The following is a 23,491-nucleotide window of genomic DNA, read 5'->3' as shown; positions in this document are numbered from 1 at the left end:
TTGCACATGGTAAAAATTATATAAATTAACAAAGAAATATTTTTCTAAGTAAATTTATTTACAATTAATTCTTTTATATTTTTTTATTCTATATATATATATATATATATATATATATATATATATATATATATATACATATATATATATATATANCGGGGGAACTAAATATTAGACAATGAAAATTCAGCAGATATGACCTAAAGACATAGGAATGGTGAGCTTCCTTTTGATAAAGATCATTTGAACTGGTATCATGGTGGACTATTTATACACCTTAAAGAAAAGTTGACGAACGCACATTTATACTCATTTAAATATCTATCTGAATAAACACTAGACTGCGTAATATTACACTAAAGAACAGATAAAATAACTTCACAGTTTTTTGGGTTAATATTCGTTGTCGAAGATTATTGAAGTTGTGAAATTTCTGCTCTGGTATTTAAAAACCGCTTGCACGTAGCATTTATTTCAGTTGGTACTGAAACATCCAAGAATTGAAACACTGAGAATACACATTCTTCTGAAGTTTTATGGGATATTTGAGAACGAGAATGAAATTAAAAATATTGGATATTAATTAAGAAATTTGTGAAAATTTTCTGTTTTGAGTAAGTATTGCTTATGTGTCTATTACAATGAGCAAATTTTGAATGTTATTAATACATTTTATTTGTGCTAATAAAACTTTATTTTAGACATAACTTTCTTATGTATTAGAGTAAACGTACGATTCTATTTCTAAAAACAAATTTTAAATGTTATTAATCAATTTTAATAGTGTTATTAAAACTTTATCTTAAACATAATTTTTTCATATGTATTAAACTTTTAGACATAACTTCGTTATGCATTAAATTTGCTTATGATTCTGTTTTTAAATTTTGTTAATATATTTTTTAGTGTTAGCTTAGACATTACTTTTTTGTCATAGGTCAAAAAGAGTTAACCATAATCGACTAATTTTTATACGTTTTCAACAGAATCTAGAAACAATAAAAATTAATCTATTTTATTAGTGTTAATGAAACTATATCTTAGACATAACGTTTTCATGTGTTAGAGTCAACTTATTATATTATTACAAAGAGCAAATTTTAAATGCTGTTAATATATTTTATTAGTGTTAATGAAACTTTATCTTAGACATAACTTTGTTATGTATTAGAGTAAACGTACGATTGTATTACAAAGGGTAAATTTTTCTATTTTATTAGTGTTAAAGAAACTTTATCTTAGACATATTTATTATATATTAGAGAAAGCGAACGATTCGATTACAAAGTGCAAATTTTAAATGTTGTTAATCAATTATTAGTGTTAATAAAACTTTATCTTAGACATAACTTTTTTGTATGTTAGAGTCAATTTATTATTCTATAAAAAAAGAGCAAATTTTAAATGCTGTTAATACATTTCGATAGTGTTAAAGAAACTTTATCTAAGACATAACTTTGCCATGCATTAAATTTGCTTATGATTCTGTTTTTAAATTTTCTTAATGCATTGTATTAGTGTTACTTTAGTCATTACTTTGTCACGGGTTAAAAAGAGTTAACAAATTTCGATTAATTTTTACACGTTTTCAACTTAATCTAGAAACAATGAAAATTAACAATATTCGAGTGAAAAACTTATTAACAATTCTTTAACGAAAACAACTAAACACAAAAACTTATTAACGATTCTAAAGAATAAACAACGAGAGGCAAAGACGTCTTAAAAATTCTACCAAAAACAAAAAAATTACACCAATTAATGAAAAAAATTTAAAGTATGAACAAATTTACTACCAAAGACATTCAAGAAAAATCTTTCGTAAAAACGTGAAAAAGTTTTCCTTATGCAAGTATGGTTAAAATGCTTTACCCTATTACAAATGTGCACAGTGATTAATTTTTGATGTAATAATCGGATCTTCAAGTGCTAAAAATAGAGATGTACCGAGTACCCGGCCTACCCAGCCAGATTTTCAATATACGGACCCCGCTAAGAGTTCTTTTACCGTTCGGTTAGCCATAGGAGGTTTTTGGACATTGTTTTTTCTCGCATGACGCAAATACGAGTTATGTTCCTAGTTAAAGTTTTTCGTAAAAATAAGTTTGGTTTCGTTTGTTGCTTAATCTAGGAGTTACTTTATCTTTTGGGGATTCAAAATTGCTAGGTTACGTAGATTGAATCGTAATATTAAGGCCAGCATAACCGCTCAATGAATCTTCTGTTCAACATTGGTAATAAGATAAAAATTTCTCCCCGAGTATCGAAAAGCAAAACAGATTGTACTACAGTAGATCACATTTAATATGAGAATCTAGAAGAAAAGTACATTGTGAGATTCTTTTTCAATGATATGTAGTAATCAGCATTAAATGTTTTTTTATTTAAATTCATCCATTGAAATATCCAGCCTTAAACACTGAATATACGTCTTTACGTTTGGAAACATGAAAAAAAGACATCAGCCAACAGCTGCTCACTTTTGCTGCAATACAGCTTTGTCCAAAATACATTTCTATTTTTTTTTTTTACTCCAGTTTGCATTCCAGCCACTGGAACATTCCATCTCAGTGTTACTATAACCTAAGATGGATGGGAAAGGATCACGTAAAACAGCCTCAGGCGCCCAGTTTAAAATATTTGTCAATACTCGTAAGCCTTGGTAGTTACAAATATTTTACTGCACACGAAAATGAATAAGAGATTAAACTGTTAATCTACGAGAATGTTCTGTTTTCCGGGTAACAGTCAGCCCTGCTAATATTCCTCTATAACTAATTACAGTGTTAACATAACCTAAGAAATGCGAGACTAGTGACATAAATGTAATTGTTTTTGCCTCCTCAGAACACTTGAAAAACTTATTTATTTTATTATTTTTCATCTTTATAATATCTCATCACGATTATCTTCAAAACTAAGTCACCTATATTGTTTAATCACTAATTAATGTTTTGAGGCTTTTGATTTTATAATAATTTTTGCTGACATTGACTGTGTCACACAGCGATTCTCAAGCAAGGAAAGGAAAAATTCTTTATAAGCGCCAAAGACAAATCGACCGACTTATTATGTCTCAAAGACATCATAATATGTAACGTTGAAAGGGAAGATATTAATCAAAAGGGGCGCCGACATGGCCGGGGGTGCATTCCTCCCCCTCTTGTCGATGATTGGAGGGATCGACCACAGATGGGGAAAATTTCCAACTAAAAGATCGATATTTAACAAAGGATTTTCTTCACTGTAATAATGTTTGTCTGAGAAAATTCCAAATTAAGTGTGAAATCGAATTAAATAGTTTACTAAGCACTTATAAAACAGTGTATGGGATTATAATAGTTTGGTGCTACGTTCTTTTTTCTTTGTAAAATGAAAACGAACATGAACGGGGAAAAATAAATATTCGAATGTATAAAATTGTCTAGAATTATAATGTATATACTAATACTGCGCAACATATTTATTTATTTTTAAGCTAGCTATAGTTCAGAAACTAATTATTTTAGAGTTTTAGAATTAACATAGTCAACTGTTTTGTAACATAGCTATTGTTTTTAAAATAAAATTAAATAATTGTAGTTTAAATCAATAAATTAATCCTTTGACTATCTAGTGCAGTGGTTCGCAAACTGTGTTCCACGGAACCTTAGGGTTCCGAAGAAGGGTTGCAGAGATTCTAAGTAATTTTTTTTAACCAGTAATGAATTTTGAAACCTGTACTTATATTTAAATTCAAACAATAATCTATAATTTATTTGATATTTTGATTGTTTTTGTGATATTTTCTAAGTAAAATGACAATAAAAAAAATTGCCTAATTCTTTTTAAAATATATATTTTACAATATCGATATCTTAACCCTTTTAAAGGCCGTGGTAAGTATACTTACCACCACGTTTTACCACTTTTAATTTAGGTTTCCATTTTTCAATAACTTCAGCTTTCTTGAAGTGAGTTTGAATAAAATTGGTAACCATTTGTCACTTTTAAAAAACGTATAAAAGTTATAAAATACATAATTCCCTTTGAAGTTTGTAGCATTTAAGGAATTTATTTAGTAAATAAAGAAAAATAAAAGTCAGTCAGTTCCTAATAGGTCATGTTAAGTATATTTATAACCAAAAAAAATGGCATTTTTATAAACTAAATGAGTTTTTTTTTAATATCAATTACTGTTCTTAAAACAATTTCAATTCCAAAAATACTTTTATTTACCTTTACTAGAAATAAAGGGCCCGTTAAAGGGGGAACAAATTATGAAAAGAATATGCATTTATGAAAGATTGCATTAGTATTTCTCAGTGAACTTTTCGATTCCAAATAAAATAATCCTATTTGAGAATCAAAAAATAATATTCCTCTAATAACTTACCGTTCTCATTGTTTATTGTTGAAAACTAACTTTTTTGAAAATTATGATTCAACATACTTTATTCATTTTCAGCCTATGCATTACATCAAAAATAAATTCAGAACTAGACTAGACGCCGCTCGAAACCGACGAATTCAACTATTTGCATAAAACCTTAATTTTTAGACTATCATTAACACGTTCACGCCGGGGTGACCCACCGGTGTGTCACGCTAGATTGTCTCATCTTGGCAGCGCACCGTAACAATAACTGATACGGGTTAACTGGTAACAATAAATTTCATTTTTTAGTTTCTTTTTCGGGAATAATAAAAGTCCATAACTACCAATTGTTTTTAACGGATGCAATTTTTATATTGAATTGCTTCTTCGCTGTGATAAATTTCCTTACAGAGAATCGTTATCGTTGAGAATAAGTTAACTCCTCCCTAATATTCTCTAATATTGAAATAGTTCTTCTAACTAGTATTTTCTCTTTTCCCAGTGTGAACGTGTTAATAGAACGATGAGTGAAAAAATTTCATTATTCGCGTTTAATAGTATCAAAATAATTAGTAGTTTTTTGTTTGTTTGTATGTTTACAGCTGCGCTAATAAATTTTGCTTATAAATGCGGAGTTCCGCCAAAAGACGCTCAATCAAATAGGGTTTCCTGCCCCAAAAAAAGTTTGAAACCGCTTGATCTAATCATTATTTCACAAGTATTTCCTCAACTAGCTTTGAATATAGTCATTATCTCAACTATTCAGTTTATCCGAAAAAGCGAGGAGCCTGCAGTACTTACAATTTTGTGTCTACTATATTCCTACAGTTACCGACTTACACTGTAGCCGAGAATATTATTAAAAGCGGTACAAAAGTTAGAATTAATGCTAGCTTGTATTCCATAAAATGCAAATGCTCCTTACAAAAATACAAAAGCTGTCATAGCATGATTTTAATGCTAATTTTTTCCTGAACATTAGAACTTTGCATTTTTAGCATTATCCTGCTTTACAATGAATTATGATGAACGTTTATGTTTGTTTCCATCAGAAAGATATGAAGTTTATTATTAATGCTAAACTTTATCTTACGCAAATTGAAAAGCTGAAAGTTTTGCAAAATGCTATGTATTATCATTCCACACCTTTTGAATCTTATTGGTATATTTACAATATTACAATGCACAAAAAGGTTTCCGATACATGCTTAAATATTAAATTTTCTAGAACGTGCTCAGACGATAACCGATCAATACAATAATTATTTTCACCTGTTTCCATTTTTGGTATATAATCATAGTTTTTTTGCTCGGAATTGGTCATGCACCGTCTTCCTCTCTGCACGCACTAAAGATTCGAACTAAAAACAGGAAAAAGATAGTCGATCAAAAAACGGGACACGGAATTTTTTTTTCTCCCTGGACATCGGGGAGAAGTATATTAATCGGTTTTTGAAGGATATTATATACACTAAATTAGTTTTTTAGGTGCCTGAATAAAAAGTTTGCCTTTAAGTTATTTTGTTTCCACTTTACGATAGAATAAAACGTTTTATTTTATTTTATAACAGTCTATACATATAATTAGATTTAAGGCAAATTATGTACAACTCCGCATACTTGTAATTTTGAACCCAATACAGAAGACAAGATATCAAATCTTAGAACCAGTGTTTGAGTTTTGGACAACCATTTTTAATTTCTTTACATTATGTAATTTTGAAAATTGAGAAATGAAAATTTCGTGAGTATGAAAATTGATTTGATGTAAGCGTTAATTGCTTTTAATTACGAGTAATGAATTTTTGTAATAAAGTACATTAGTTTAGAGATCAAAAATAAGTATTAATTGGTTACCAGTGGAGCTTAAAAAAATACTGGAAGAAATTTCTTTTCTTAAGATCTTATTTTATCTTTTAAAGCTTTAATAAAAATTTTATACAGATATGTCGGAGCTGCGGTGGCTCAGGGGATAGAGCTTTCGCCTCTTATTGATGCGATCCAGGTTTGGATCCCAGCGGCGGCATGTTGATACGAATTCTTTTCCTGGTTCGCACCGACCATAGTGCTGACGTAAAATATTTTCAGTGGTAGGCAGATCATGGATTAAAATCCCCTCGCTCTCAGGCTAACCATGGGAGGCTTACGTGATTTTCCTCTCCGTACAACGCAAATGCGGATTTGCCCCATCAAAAAGCGTTGCATGAAATCTAGTTTGTCTCGGTGCTTGATTCAGGAGTTCCCTTGTCTTCTGAGTTAGGTTCGAAATTACAAGGTTACGGAGTAGAATATTGATAGTCGTAAATTCAGAATTGGAAAGGCTGTGTTATAAAATAAAATACAGGTATATTGTTTTTGATAAACGATGTGTGGTGGTAATTACAAAATTATTAAACCAGCGACGCCTGTCTTCGTTTCTCCACATCTTTCGTCACTGTCGTTAATGTAAATGTGTCACTGAGAAAAAAGTCGTTAAATGCTGAAAACTAATTTATTTTATTATTATTAATCGAATTATGTAATTAATCAAGGTATATAAATCAATTATTATAACTAAAGGTGAATGTAATCGCATAAATCTATTAGCTATGAATCAATGTACTTTTACTAATTGTTGAACCCCTACGAAATACTTCATATTATAAAATCTTCTACCAGAAAGAAAAGTAATTTACTTCCAACAGTATGCTTAATGCTCTTATCAACATTTTGTACTTATATAATCCTTGCCAGGCCAGATTATTCAGTCTATAATTTGTATAATTTTGAAGTTCAATTAAGATCGATGCATTAATATAGATTTTTATAAATTTTGAAAATTCTGTATTAATTTAAGATTTTTATTTTAGAACTTAACTTTAAGAAATTTTGATGATCTAGTCGAAATGGATGTTTGGGCTCAACAGTCATCTCTTGTCACTAGAAATGCTGCAGTTTGTTCAGACCAACCTCTTGCAACGAATATAGGAATTGGTATACCTTACACCTTTTTTGCTGAAGTTCTTTACTAATCTAAGTAACAATACATTTGACCGTTATAAATAAAATCGTATAAAATTTCTTTAGAACATAACGTTTTCTTTTGGTTTTTATACGCTTGTTAAAATTATCCGGACTGCCAACTAATATGCTTTTTGCTATATATTTTATCGCGTGGTAAACTATTAAATAGACTGAGGCTGTCAGAGATTTAAGTAATTTTGCCAACATTTTTAAAACCATACTACGAGGAAACTTGTACAAAGTAGCGTTTTGTATAAATTTATGAATCATTTGCATACAGCGGTGTGGAAAATAGTTTTAAAAACAAATTTACAAATCCAAGAACAAAGTATTAAAACGTAAACCTAGCTACCACTAGAAAAAACTTTCTTAAACAGCGCAGAAAGTTGGCAACCCTGAATTATTTATCTATATATCGTAGTGGTAATAAATATTTTATATCTGATGTATTAAACTGAAAATTACACATTAACACTTTCCGGAACAGAAAATTTCGGTGGCAAGTTTCAGTCAGGCAAGACATGAACAAACACGACTTTTAGACAGTACATTCTAAGTAAACAGAGATGCCAACTTCTTACGCTTTACAAAAAAAAAAAAAAAAAAAAAAAAAAAAAAAAAAAAAAAAATTAAAATTNAAAAAAAAAAAAAAAAAAAAAAAAAAAACATTTTCTTGTGGTAACGAAATTTGCGTTATTTTTAGTTAAGTATTTTTCGTCTTAAGTAATTTTACAACTACTACATATCAATAATTCAAAGTATTATATAAGTTGCAACCTTATAGTAACTAACACTTTTAAAAGAGTAGGCGTAATAATCTTTATTTTACAAGTCATACAATTTAATTCGCTACCAATTTAATGAAACAATTGCGCGGCAGTTAGCATCCCTGAGTAAAGTGATATACTCTAGCATTTTGTTGTTCTAAAAACTCTCATACTCATATGTGGTGGTTATCTTAGCATCAGCCCCGCCAGGGGCTCTAACTAATTCATCTGAGTGGGAATAAATAATAAATCGCCGAAGCGCAAATGAATGGTGAAAGTTGGGGTTCAGTAACATTTACTAAGTGAAAATTAAAATGAAGTAGCGAGATTAAACAAACAAATTTAAGAGAGAGAAGAGGTTTTTGCGGCAGACTGCCTCGCCTCCCCTGGAGGTATTACCCCCGAGCTTCTCAGGTGCACAGTATGTTCTAAAAATAGTGGCTCCTAAACATTTAAAAAAAAATTTGTTTCAAATTTCTAGTGGTTGTAACATGTGTTAAATTAGTGTTGGTAGACTGACTACAGTGCAAGGAAAAAAGGAAAAGGATTAAATAGTGAATTTTACTGTAGTAATAAAGAGAAAAAAATTCGTATAAGTTGCCATTTTACGCATTTTAAAAAAAGTCTGACCAATTCACGTCAGTAGGGGAAAAAAGGGGGTTCAGCCGCAGCAGGAGGGGTACAACTCAACATTTCAGATTCGGCTACTGCCGCAGCAGGAGAAATNTCTTTATTACGTTCCAATATAAAGTTCTTTCTAAAAGTCGATGAATAATTTGCTTAAAGTTACTCCTTAAAATTGTCCGTTACTATCAGCCACTACTGATAAAAGTTTCAATGACTAGTACAGTCAGCAAAAAGTAATAAATAATAATAACCCTATAATTTTTGTTTGGTAGATCGAATTTTCATTCTGTAAAGTGTTTTGGGAATATCTCATAGAAATCTCCTAACATATGCATAGCAGTTAATGTAACCTTGGCAGAATGTGCATATTTTGACCAAAAAACGCACTTTTTCTGGTATATTCCCCCCCCCCCATTAAATTCGGATTTCTTACCTTCCAAAAATTTTTAAAATCTGGGTTTTATAGTTTAACCGATATAACGGTTCAAAATTTTATTCTTATGATATTTTAATCTGTCGGATTTCTCTTCATATCCTTCGAATGATTCTTTAAATTAAAGAATTCAATCACGGGAAGCTATAAGCCTCCGATTCTTCAAAGACGAATCTGTAATATAATGAGGAATTTAGATAAAAGACATTTTTTTAAAATTAATATAATGATGATAAATTCTTGAATTGTAAGATATAAAATATTTACATTATTCGATTTTTCAGATTTCTTAAAATTTTAATCTAGTTTTTCATGCCATTTGAGATGATAAAAAACCGCTTAAAATTTAGTTTGAAAAATCAATAATTGAATGGTTATGGAATAATACTCCATTTTGTAGTTTTATAGCCAAATTGAAGCAATTTAAGTTATACATCATTCTAATTAGCCTAAAATAAAAGTTATTTCTTTTTTAATCCCTTAACTAAAATTAAAAAAACGACAAAATTATAAAACATTTTAAAAAAATAAACTATATCTTCTTTGACTTGCCAGTTTCTTTTAATTTTAAAATATATTTACAACAGTCTTCATTGCTTATTTAGTTTTTCTAAAAAATGTTTTCCAGTGACTACTATATGCTTTCATGGTATAAAAATTCAATTATATAAAGTACAATATTCTTTGTTTGTAAATATGTTCAAGAATTTCGATGGTAAATAAAATAGCTACTATTGCTAAAACCCCTGCATACCTATGCCTCGGTGAGATTACCTGAGTACCAGCCCCGCGAGGGGCTTTAGCTCATTCGTCTGAGTGAAAAATTAGATAAAATCGCTGAAGCACAAATGGGGTGTGGTGGTATATAATTTAAAACAAAAATCATAAAATGGGATTACAAATCATGAAAAGAAATAAAAATGAAGGAGTAAATGGTACATACAATAACTCCCTGCCTCACCTCTCCAGTGGGTTTAACACTGAGCTTTGCAGGTGCTCAAAGCAAAGTATCACCCAAATATCGGTGCCCAGAGAGTAATAGCCCCAGACCCTCCTAATGCCCTTTTAAATTTTAATTAAAATTTAAAGACTGGTGTTTAAAATGGAAATTTCATGTAAATGCTCAGCAATCACAATTGCTCGTCATCCGGAAAACAAGAAAAAATGCACAAATGCAATTAGCTAATACTATTTAATGATGATGTCATCCCTTCTCTAAACAAAGCAACCAATTTAGAGTTCATCTTGAACTCCAAATTTTCGTGAGATAATCACGACACCAAAATTAAAAGTAAAGTACTTTCTGCACCATTTAAATGTCAAAATATCCAGTTTAGATAAAATTTAAGGTTGGAACATGCTTCTTTATCTCTCCATAATAAGACCAATACTAACATACCCTTCGCCATCCCGGTGATATAGCAGCTGCAAAATTGACTAAAGCCAGATGCTTCTTGCACCAGAAAGACATACATCGCGATCTAAAAACGGATTATCCTCATCAGCGTATAGCTAAACTCTAACTTCTTTTACAAGGTCCAACAGTGCAGCTAAGCAATGTTAAATGGTTTCTTCCAATTTTATATGTTGCCAGTCATCATATTACGACGTACAGCAGCCTACATCTGAAGTGATGTATCTCTCTCCATGATACAAAAGAAAGTCATAACTTCGTGGCAAAACAACTTTTTTCTACTCCATTTGCATTTTAACTTCCACAATGTCAATCGCTACGACACCACTAGATGTCCATGATGATTGATTGGAAAAGGTTCGCAAACTCTTTCAGGATCATAGTTTCAGCAAAGAATATATATTCTCACATTATATATTTTTTGGTTTCAGAATTAGGATTAGATACGGAATGCCGTAGTCTTCAAATATTTTGCCTAGTGGTACAAATGGAGCTGACATTAATATTTCTAAAATCTAAAAGAACTGTAACTAGGATTACAGATCCAAATCAGGCTCTTTAAACTCGTGCTTCGTTTCGCCGAAAATCGAAACTAGTAACAAAATAATTGTGATATTTTTTTTAATCTTCTTAACAAAAGTAACGAAAAACTATCTTCAAAGAAAGACACCGACTGCTAAATTAATTCAAAATGTATTAAGAGTTCAAAATATCAATTCATATGTTTAAAACAAATCTACGATTCACCAAATTTTTGATCATTATAATTTTGGATCAACTGTAACTTTCTTTACGTTTCTTAAAAAATAAACAATATTAATAAACATAACTCTTAGTCGCAGATGGAACGCCTACGTCCCTTTCATATATAGATATATATATTTCTCACTCTTTAATTACAAGCGAAAATAATATTTTGGTATATTTTAATTATAAAAAAACAACTTAGTAGTTACTAAAGATATAAGTCGGAAAAATCCATCGGAATTATAATTACATTAACATATAAAATCCAAAAAAGTAGCTTAAATTTTTTTTTATTTGTATTCAAAAATGTAACCCAAATTAGTTTTGAAAATTAAAGAAATTTCAAAAATCAATAACTATTTCTCTTTGAACTAAATAACTGCAAATAAGTCTGAATTTGAAAAATTATTTTTCGGAATTAACACCTATTAGAAAAAGACACTGACTGTATTTCATAACCGTAAATTATTCAAATGCTAAAAATAAAATTTTCCACTTATTTTTACCTAAATTAATACAAAATGTAAAAAGTATGAAAAATATGTTTAATAAAAATTCAGCGTCCAAGGGTTAAATAGTCTTACTTAACTCTGCAGGTATTCAATTTAAATAGAGCGCGGTATCATTGGAATTAAATTTTATTATTTAGTGTAAGATATGTCAAGGTTTAATTGAAACACTGAATATTTTCCAGATATTCTGAAGCAAGGAGGAAATGCAGCAGATGCAGCTGTAGCAACAATGGCAGCTGTTTCTTTTCTTCAACCGTATTCATGTGGTATCGGAGGCGACTGTCACTGTTTATTTTACAAAGCTGCTGACAAAACAATACGTTCAATAAATGGGAGGTAATTAACTCAACAACTGTTTTTATTTTCCATATATTTATTCTCGGTATTCTAACTTCCTTGAATCCTTCGGAATTAATTCATTTCCAGTCAAGAAAATTAACTTATTTTCCATATATTTATTCACGGTATTTTAACTTCTTTGAATCCATCGGAATTATTTTATTTCCAGTCAAGAAAATTAACTTATTTTCCATATATTTATTCTCGGTATTCTAACTTCTTTGAATCCTTCTGAATTAATTTATTTCCAGTCAAGAAAATTAACTTATTTTCCATATATTTATTCTCGGTATTTTAACTTCTTTGAATCCTTCGGAATTATTTTATTTCCAATCGAGAAAATTAACTTATTTTCCATATATTTATTCTCGGTATTCTATCCCCTTCCTTCGGAATTAATTCATTTCCAGTTAAGAAAATTAACATTTTTCTAAAGATTGATGGACAAGATGCTTTCGTTAACCCATTCTGAAAAACAACTGCGGAAATGTAAAATTTTGCAGTTGCAAATTTATGAAAAAAGTGTTGAGGAATTTCTGAGGTGCCCAGATTTAAAATCAGACTAGAACTGTGGTCATCACTGTGACCGGTGCGAGCCGGGGGGTAGACTTCGTGTTCACCAGCCATCGCTGGGATTTGAACCCGGCCCACCTTATTGGAAGGGTAGTGCTGTATACCCTGAGCCAACACTGCTATGAATACTATCAAATGAATACTATCATAATATATCTAATTTCGGATTTTCTTTTATTAGCACATAAAAAATAACTCTCTGATTTGATTTCGAAATATGAGTTAATCAGCATTAATTGTACTAAAAAAATCCAGATCGATTGCAGGGAGAATTGACCACTTTCATAAACAAGATAACTTATTTCACATTATATGATATTAAAGAAAAATAATATTTAAATAACTATTCTTGCTTTTCCTCCCCATGTAGAGTAAATGCGGGTTAGTTTTATGAAAAAGTCCTCTATGAAGGCAAATTTCTCCAAATACTTGATCCAGGAGTTCCCTTGTCTTCTGGATTAGGTTCAAAATTACCCAGCTACGGAATTGAAAATTAGTAGTCGTAAACCAACTAAATTGGCTCTGCTGTTTAACTACGGTTATAAAATATAAACATAATTTAAAAATTTAATTTTATGAAAAGACTTAAAAATTTTACTTTTAGTTGCTTTTATTAAAATTGGTACCATAAGACGTTTACATAAATTAACCCCTTGGGGACGGGTGATTCAGGAAAGCATTCGTACAAAATCAGAATCAGGATGTAATTAAATAAAAAACGGTAACTTAAATGTAGTCGTTACTAATTTGAGATACTTACTTTGCTTTTACTTTAATTATTGTTAGTTTAATCATATATATAATCACTGTTAGATCTAAGTATAACTAAATAGTTTATTTTGAACAAAGTAATGGTGAATTAAATAAATCAAACAATTATAACTCTTCCCACAAATAAACTGCTGAAGAATTACTTTGATTACCAGTTTTATCTTTATAACCTGATTGATTCGGCTTTATGCTGGCACGTATTTGTGACAGTCGGCGCGAAAGGGTTAATCATTACCTCATTTACTTAAATGCATGTTTATAAAAGGGTATCATAACAAAAAATATTAAAAGACTTAACATGGGACAAAATTTTTTATATCTCATTTATTTTATTTCTTGTATCGTTAGGACTTTGAATTTTTTTTTTGACATGCAAAGTGGGTGGTGATCCAAAAAAGCTTGGGAATTTATCTTCTAAAAGAATGCATTCTTTAAAAAGTCTTGAAATTTTAACAGGGCACATTTAATTATCCTGTCAGAAAAGCATTGTTTCTAGAAAAGACCTTGCATGGAATGACAAGAATTACATGCCGTTTCTATCGCAACCAATGACATCGTTCTTAATTCCCTTATCAGGTGGTCATTTAACGGAATCAATCCTGTCTTTAAAACTAAGATCGAAGGGTAACAGTTGTCCTTATTAATGTCATAAAAATCATGCTAAATGGCAGCTTTTTTGAAGAAGAAAAAAAGCAAGGATAAACGTTAAGTAATATTAAATGAAAATAAACAATGGAAATCGACCAAACAATTAATATTGATAAATCGTCAGAGAATCAAACGATGAAATCTTAATGAATATTTAGAATTCTAAATATTCAAATCGGGCCCACTCTGGCAACGCTGTTTTTGTAGTTTCGCGAAATACTTTTTAGCGTTGGGTAGCAGGCGCAAATTATGCCTTAAATCTCGTATTTTTGAATGCCCTTTTTCTAGCTTGTGCTTTATTCTCTTATAAGCCGAACTTTTAAATGAGCACACAGGACTGCAAATGTGTGATAACAATTTAAAAAAAAATACGGGTCATTATATCTCCAAAATTTCATAAGAATTTGCTCCCCTTTCTAATGAAATATTTTCCGGTGGTAACAAAATTTTAGTTATTTTAAGTTTAATATTTTTCATTTTAAATAATTTTACTACCACTATATATCGAAAATTCAAAGCATGATATAAAATTCAGTTTTGTTGGTGTATGTCAACATATCAGTAACATAATACTTCACGATAAATGGGATCCGGGCCGCTTAGCGGCTGAAGTGCCCAGATAAAAAGTAAGATAAGGAAGTTATCTCTAGGTGATACTTTGAAAAAAGTGTACCACGTAAAAACGTAATTATCCTTATTTTACAAATTTTATTTATTAATTCGTTACCAATTTATTTGAAACTTTTGCATACCTGCCATCTTTCCGAGAATGGATTTTCAGAGTGGTTGTAAAACAATAAACGAATAACAATCTGACTCAAAAATATATTTATATTTTGATCCCCTTGAAATTCGCTTGAGCAAGGACTATTATGCTTTTAAATATTTATTGTAATTATTTATATGTATTGGTGGTCAAACTCATTTATAATTATCATTATAATTCAAGAAATTAACTGGAATAACCTGAGTATTGCTACCACTTTAAATATGAAAATAAAATCTTCCGGAAGAGTTGGCAGGTATGCTTTTGACTAGACGTTGGAGGGGAGAAAGATCAGCTCAAGCCTTGCTAGAGACAAGACGTGTTTCTTCTCTGCTCCGCAACATTGCCGTATCACCGAACTGCCCGCGGCGGAAAGGTTTTTCCTTCCGGCCGCATGCCAACATCAGATTTAGATGAGACATTTTCGATCGACAGAAGGTTTTTACCGGCCAGATCTATGAATTACGCACTTTACTCAAAATTTCTTCTAGAACAAACTACTGATATCGTGGAACTTCGTAAGCTGCGAGATTCCATCGGATAGATTTCTACCTCAACACCAAGTAGATATTACAACGAACTCTTTAACGCAGCGGTGTCCGCAATTCAAACTGTTGAGTCGAGTCAAAAGAAGCCAACTGCCTCAACTACAATGGAGACAACTATCACTGAGACAGCGGAAATCCCTGTGACCATCCCAGAAAGTAGTGTTACTAATGAAATAGAGACTGAGCCCGTTTCCGAGCACAGTGTTCCGAATAATATCACAACTCCTTCCAGTAAAGATTTGAATATGGATATAGACGAAGAGACATCAGCCTCTGAACCTGAGATCCAAAATAGAAACAACAAAGAGCCACCAGCTNGGTGTGGTTTTGCATGCAGTTGCAACATTTAGCTGGGGAATCTCGGCTCTTTCTGCACTGAAATGAATAGTGCCCTTCGGCACATTTCATACATCTTGGGCTGGAGGAGCAGGAGCGTTGAGTGTGACCGAAATTCTGACATCGAAAACACTGCAGCGGCCGTCGGCCGCCGCGGTATTTCTCTATGCTGATCGGGATCTGCTTGATGCTCTCAATATGGTAGATCATCTCGAGATTGGCTAGCATCGGCATTACGATGAGGTACAGGGGGAGGGGCCTAAAGGCTCCACCCACTTTCTTCCTAAACTGGACAATTTTCAGGATCTCGATGTTCCGCTTTCCTAGTTCAAGGGAAATTTCATCTGTACTAAAATTATCAGGGAGGCCACGGATGAGGACTTTAGCATTTTTAACTGGCTGAGCTTTTTCTACTGGAGTGGAAGGCTCTGTGGCTTTGTTGGTAGTCTCCTCCGTAGTTTCTGATGCAGTGATGTGGTGGATGGACTCCGGCATGAAAAGAGATTCCGAAGGAGTGCAGCATTTCTGGGTCATGGGTGGGGATAAGTCATCATTTTCCGTAGCTGCGGCAGACTTTTTCTTCTTCTTCTTTCTCTTTTTAGTTGGTGGCTCTTTGTAATTTCTATTCAGGGTCTCAGGTTCAGAGGCTGAAGTCACTTCTTCTATATCCATATTCAGTTCTTTACTGGAAGGACTTGTGATAATATTTGGAACACTGAGCTCGGGAACGGGCTCAGTCTCTGTTTCATTTGTAACACTACTTTCTGGAATGGTCACAGGGATTTCCGCAGTCTCAGTGATAGTAGTCTCCATTGTAGTTGAGGCAGTTGACTTCTCTTGGCTCGACTCAACAGTTTGAATTGCGGACACCGCTGCGTTAAAGAGTTCGTTGTAATATCTACTTGATGTTGAGGTAGAAATCTCTCCGATGGAATCTCGCAGCTTACGAAGTTCCACGATATCAGTAGTTTGTTCTAGAAGAAATTTTGAGTAAAGTGCGTAATTCATAGATCTGGCCGGTAAAAACCTTCTGTCGATCGAAAATGTCTCATCTAAATCTGATGTTGGCATGCGGCCGGAAGGAAAAACTTTCCCGCCGCGGGCAGTTCGGTGATACGGCATTGTTGCGGAGCAGAGAAGAAACACGTCTTGTCTCTAGCAAGGCTTGAGCTCTCATCTACCGGCCTACCTGACAACCATGGTAGTAGCGCATATTAATATATAAGCTTAATTTTTGTAAGAATACTGGTGATCAAAATCATTTAAAAATTAAATTTATAAAAGAAAAAATAGTATATATTTATTACCACTTTAAATATGAAAATAAAATCTCCCGCAAAATCCGGGAGAGTTGGCAGGTATGGATATTGCAGTCGATGCGTTTGCGGTCATATAACTGATGCTGATGTCCTCTTCACCCTTGCGATGCCGGTCATGCTGAATTGATACTGATTATCCTGAACGTTACGAGGTGAGTGATACTGATTTTGTTCTCGTCAAGTTCCTGAGTCGGGAGAAACAATACTGACTTTGATGTCTCGATTTTGAGCCCGCCATTTTGTTTTTTCAAGTCATGCCGTATCATAAAGCAGCTCGTAGTGGAGAGGTCTCACTTTCTGGTCGTAATTCACCGTCGCATTGCAAAGAATCCACGTCATTAGAAGAAATCATTGCTACTTGTGGGATTTCAAAAAGATATTTTCCATCAGTTGAACATGAACATATTGATGATCTTGTAAAGTTTTACACTCAGTTTGATACAGAGGAGCTGATTCGCTTGGATAAATTACTTAGCAAACTGCTCATTCAAATAAGATCAAGTTATCCTGGAGACTATGAATACTCATACTTTCTAAAACTGACAAATGCAGCTTATCACGTCAGATGGAAGAGGAGAAACTTTCAAGCAGAAGAAAACAAGGAGATGAATAAAAAATCCATTCAAGTCGAACCAATAATGACTGAAACTAATCCGAACACTGAAGACATAACCATGGAAAATAAAGATGAAAACCTGAATACAACACCGAATACAGAAACTGACACTGACATCAATATTAACAATAATACAGAACCACCATCAAAGAAAAGAAAGAAGAAGAAGAAGAAAAAGCAAAATGCAGTCAAAATAATTGAAGATATTTCTACACTCATGTCTCCAAACAGCTGTCCTTCTTCTAGCCAACATAACTCAACAGATGACGCCACTATCTTGCCAACAACAAAACCTAAGGAGAATACCGACAAAGTACGAGATCCGCCCAACAAACCTGAAATAACACTGCAAGTCAGATTTATTAAGCTTTTGGTCCGGGGGCTGCCTGTGGACTTTGATACAGATGCCATAAATACAGAAAAATAATATTGACACCTTTAAAATAGTACAGTTTAAGAAGAGAATGGGAGAGGCCTATCGGCTCCTACCACTTTTTCTTATAATCCTAACATCAACGGCGAATCACCATAGAGTATTCGAAGTCAACAACATACAGCAGATCCCGATCAAAATCGAACGATATCGAGGAGGTCGAGGACCCATACAATGTTACAACTGCCAAAATTATGGACATACGCAAAGCCACTGCAATGCACCTGCAAGGTGTGTAAAATTCGCTGAAAACCACAGGTTTCATGAATGCAACAAAGACAGAACAACGCCTCCAAAATGCTGTAATTGATACAAAAACCACAGAGCCAACTTTACTGGGAGCGAGAGCCTCCCCAGCAGAATGAGCCCTTGAGCAACAACAAATTCGACGCCTAAACTTGCTTACCGATTAGTGTCATTAGTCAAAGAATTACAGGAATAACTCAAAAATGAAGAAGTGCTCCGCCTTTTGCGGGGGATCATCGGGGAAACATCTCAATAGTGAGTTCGATTTTTATTTTCAAGACTCTCAAGTTAAATTCACTGAACTTTTCACCGCAGACTTTTACTTAAGTTAAATTAAATTACATTCCAATTTATTTTCTGATAATATAGCCAATTTATGCATATATATTTATCAACTTATGCACGTTAAATTCTTTTGCAAATTCTATTGTATTTAATGAGCAATATTTCTTTGATAAAATATATTTACCGCATTTTCTCCAAATATGTCATTTTAGCATGTATGAAGGTATGATATATCTATATTCATCAATTATGTCTTTCATTTTTCAAAAATCAATATTGTACATATCAAATCATGTTTTATCTTTATTTTTAATTTAAGTCGACAATCAGTATTTCTAAAGTTATGTAAAAACGTCAATTTGTCATATTGAATTTTTTCATTGTTTTATTATTTCACAAACAAACGGCTTGATTTTTTATGGCTACCACAATGTTTGCCAAATCAATGTATTTTACCTTACTGTATGTAATTTAATGATGAATGGGATAGGCGCCGCTTCGCGGCCCAGGTTCCCAGTTTATTTAAATAAAGAAGAAGAAGGCAGGTATGCTTTTGTTGAAAGTGGAGCAGCTGCGTTTAAACCTTTTGATGAGTAGGATAAGGGCCTCAAATGCCCAGTTCTAAAACAACGAACGAACGAGCCTTTAAACCTTTCTTATAAAAAAAAAAATTTATATTAGTATTTAGGTAAGTTTATTACCACTATGAGAGATAAATTTGCAAGAGCCGTGTGCATACTTTTCAACAAGGGATATATAAATGGGTGACACTTATAAATCTAAGTAAGAGTACTTCATGTTTAACTTATGTTATGTGCAGTACACTTGTTTTAGTTAACAAATTTTTTATCACTTCATAAAAAAACTAAGGAAGTTGCCAACCGTCCTGTGTACAAAGCACTATTAATCATTGCAAAAAGTAATAGGAAAAGTAGTAAAACTAGTGAAGAAAAAAAAAGATTAAATCCAAAAAATTGAAAAAATAAAACTAATTGGCGGGGTAAACGGAAATTCGTGAGCAGACAATAAAGTTTAACAGCAATTTCAATTTCTAGAAATAAATTATATCCATAAACACAAATGAATTTTGTTCAAGATTGAATTCCAACATCTATTGGAATTTCAATAACTTCAATTCCAATTTAGGTGGAAATCGTGCACTACCATTTAATGGAGTGCTACTAAACCGGAGTATTAAATATCCGTATGATGAATATTCGAAATATTACTCACGTGGCATTTCAATTAAAATTCATCATAATAACACACTTTTTTTTTAATTCTTTGTGCTTTACTTTAACTATATGTATCCAGATTAAGCAAACATAAGTTTTCTAAAATATGTATATGATACGGTAAACGTAATTAATCGGTTTAATCGCCGATTATTCTTAATAAGAAAGACTATTATCCACCAGAATTTATCAGATTTACCGGTTAATATTAATAATAACCAAAGAACAGATTTGACATAATTCATAATTATTCTTTAAAGAATCGGATTTATTTGATCTGAATTGGATTATTTTGATTGAAATAGGATTTATAAATTTTTTTTTTTAGTCACCAGACAAATCATTCGATAAAATATATTAGGAAAATGTCTTATAATTAAACTCAAAAATTTGAGCGTTAAAATACTACCTACAGAGATGCCAACTTACTCCACTAAAAAAAAAAAAAAAAGTATTCTACACGTTTTACTTCTTTATTCACTATCAGTTTACTGAAATTTTTGCTGAAAGCGGAGCAGTTGATTCATACAACTTTTACGCATTTGGCGTAAAATTTTATTTTTATATTTAAAGTGGTAGTAAATATATACTATTTTTTCCTTTATAAACTTAATTTTTAAATGATTTTGATCACCACTATTTTTAAAAAACTTACGCATATATATTAATATGCGTTTCTCTAAAGCCCTTCGGGCTAGGAACATCAAAACAATAAATTTTATATCGGTAAACGACTTCAGCTCAAGCTTTTTCAATTACAACCGATTTCGTTGCTTAAAATCGAAATTTTAATTCCATTTTAATACCACTGGGAAAAATCGTAATTGAAGGGATTAAAAGTTGGCAGGTATGCTTGTTCCATGTACTAGATAAAATCTTCATTCGCAGATTTAACACACAGGCATGTAAAAATTTGTTGTTTAAGATGAAGTTTCAAGAAATTACGGCTAATTAATCACGCTAACAAAATTTCATTGTTAATTATTAACCCCTTGGGGACGGGTGATTCAGAAGAGCATTCGTACAAACTCAGAATCAGGATGTAATTAAATAAAAAACGGTAACTGAAATGTAGTCGTTGCTAATTTGACAGACTTACNAATAAAAATCCATAACTACCAATTGTTTTCAACGGATGCAATTTTTATATTGAATTGCTTCTTCGCCTTGATGAATTTCCTTACAGATTATTGTTGACTCAACAATGTTGAGAATAGATTAACTCCTCCCGAATATTCTCTAATATATTGAAATAGTTCTTCTACCAGTATTTTCTCTTTTCCCGCACCAGTATTTTCATTTTTCTCGGCGTGAACGTGTTAATAGAAAGGTAAATTAATTTTAATTTGGTATTTTTCATTTTTAGCAATTTTTCCACCTCGATACACTGAAAATTGAAAATAACATATCAAAGGCGATTTTATTGTAATTATCTTGAGGGGACTCTGAAAGACAAGGTGTAGTTATTCGTACTACGTATTCTACACGTTTTACTTTTTTATTCACTACCAATTTATTAAAATTTTTGCTGAAAGCGGAGCAGTTGATTCTTGTATGTACACTGCTCAAAACAATTAGGGGAGCCATGTGCTCCCCTAATTTTTTTGAGCAGTGTACATATATATATACACTGCTCAAAAAAATTAGGGGAGCACATGGCTCCCCTAATTTTTTTGAGCAGTGTACTTGATTTTTGTTCCATGAACTTGATAAAATCTTCATTCGCAGATTTAACACACCTAATCTTCCTAACAGATTTAACACACAGGCATGTAAAAATTCGTTGTTAAAGTTGAAGTTTCAAGAAATACGGCTAATTAATGACGCTAACCAAATTTCATTGGAAATTATTAACCCCTTGGGGACGGGTGATTCAGAAAAGCATTCGTACAAAATCAGAATCAGGATGTAATGAAATAAAAAACGGTAATTAAAATGTAGTCGTTGCTAATTTGACAGACTTACTTTGCTTTTACTTTAATTATTGTTAGTTTAAGCATATATATAATCAATGTTAGATCAAAGTATAACTAGTTTTATTTTGAACAAAGTAATGGTGAATTAAATAAATCAAACAATTATAACTCCGCCCACAAGTAAACTGCTAAAGAATTACTTTGATTACCAGTTATATCTTTTTACCCTGATTGATACGGCTTTATGCTGGCACGTATTTGTGACAGTCGGCGTGAAAGGGTTAATAATACCGGTTAATGTGATTAATATGCATAATTTATTACTAAAACGCTTGGTCATTATCATTCATCTGGGGTCAAAATCTCCCATTAAAATTAAAACGGCGGTAAGAAAATTATGGTATTTTTCATTTTTTTTTTGAAAGAAGCGAGATATTTTAACTGCCACGTTATGTTAACAACATGAGTAATGATACTTAGTTTTAAAAAACGAATATGTTCACGAAGTGATACACGGTATTATACTAATACATTGCATACGGGCAACTTTTTCAAAAAATTTATTACTACTGCCGTAGATTAAAATTTTAAGAAAATGATATGCAAGATAGTATAAAATTTTCCCGCAAACTTGTCATTATAGCTACAACTTTAATTTTAAAAAATTTGAATGTTATGCTGACGGCATGCATACTGAATCATTTATGTTTGTGGTTATCACGAACTTCTTTAAAAAACAGAGCGGAAAAGAAATAGTTTTGCTGCCATTTTTTGAACTTTAGTATGGGATGGCATAAATTTCATAAACGTATTCTTACGTGATCCGCTTGCAATGTGTTAACCCATTCACGTCAGGAATTTTGCTTTGCAAAAATATGAAAATTACAACAAGAGTGGTAGTTCTTTAATGTTTAAATCAAGCGGGAGCATTCTTGCGTTAACTACATTGTAGGTTTTTTAATAAATCACATATCCACAGGGATGCCACAGACGACTAATGACTAAACATATAAAAGAGGTAAAAATTTTATACATTTTTTAAAATTTATTATCTCTTTAATTAAATTATTATTAATCGTAACTTACCACTATGACTTACTTTTCCAATTATTCATATTTAATAGAGCCCCTGAATTAGAGCCTAGTATAGTATAGTGCCTTAATATTTAAAGCAACACAAACTTTTAATTCACTTGTGATTGTAAAGCGAAAAAAATATACCATAAAAATTTGCTAATTTCAATCATATTAACCCTTTCGCGCCGACTGTCACAAATACGTGACAGCATAAAACCGTATCAATCAGGGTAGAAATATAAAACTGGTAATCAAAGTAATTCTTCAGCAGTTTATTTGTGGGCGGGGTTATAATTGTTTGATTTAATAAATGCACCATTACTTTGTTCAAAATAAAACTATTTAGTTATACTTTGAATTAACATTGATTATATATATGATTAAACTAATAATTAGTGTAAAAGCAAAGTAAGTCTGTCAAATTAGCAACGACTACATTTAAGTTACCGTTTTTTATTTAATTACAACTTGATTCTGATTTTGTACGAATGCTTTTCTGAATCAACCGTCCCCAAGGGGTTAA

General features: G+C 31.7%; 1 protein-coding gene across 1 annotated transcript in view; it reads left to right on the top strand.

Moving 5' to 3' along the window:
- The first annotated feature begins 384 nt into the window (after positions 1-384).
- The window catches only part of LOC107436708 (glutathione hydrolase-like YwrD proenzyme), a 54,990-nt gene continuing 31,883 nt past the window's right edge, over positions 385-23,491 (top strand). The window contains exons 1-3 of the mRNA XM_043043330.2: positions 385-614; positions 7,207-7,330; positions 12,043-12,196. Of these exons, the coding sequence (XP_042899264.1) occupies positions 7,243-7,330; positions 12,043-12,196 (242 nt within the window). The 5' untranslated portion in view covers positions 385-614; positions 7,207-7,242. The remainder of the gene's footprint in view (positions 615-7,206; positions 7,331-12,042; positions 12,197-23,491) is intronic.

This window comes from Parasteatoda tepidariorum, chromosome 10 (genome assembly GCF_043381705.1).
Source record: "Parasteatoda tepidariorum isolate YZ-2023 chromosome 10, CAS_Ptep_4.0, whole genome shotgun sequence".
Lineage (NCBI taxonomy): Eukaryota > Metazoa > Arthropoda > Arachnida > Araneae > Theridiidae > Parasteatoda > Parasteatoda tepidariorum.
The sequence above is the reverse complement of the archived record's forward strand: the minus strand, read 5'-3'. Positions and strand labels throughout refer to the sequence as shown.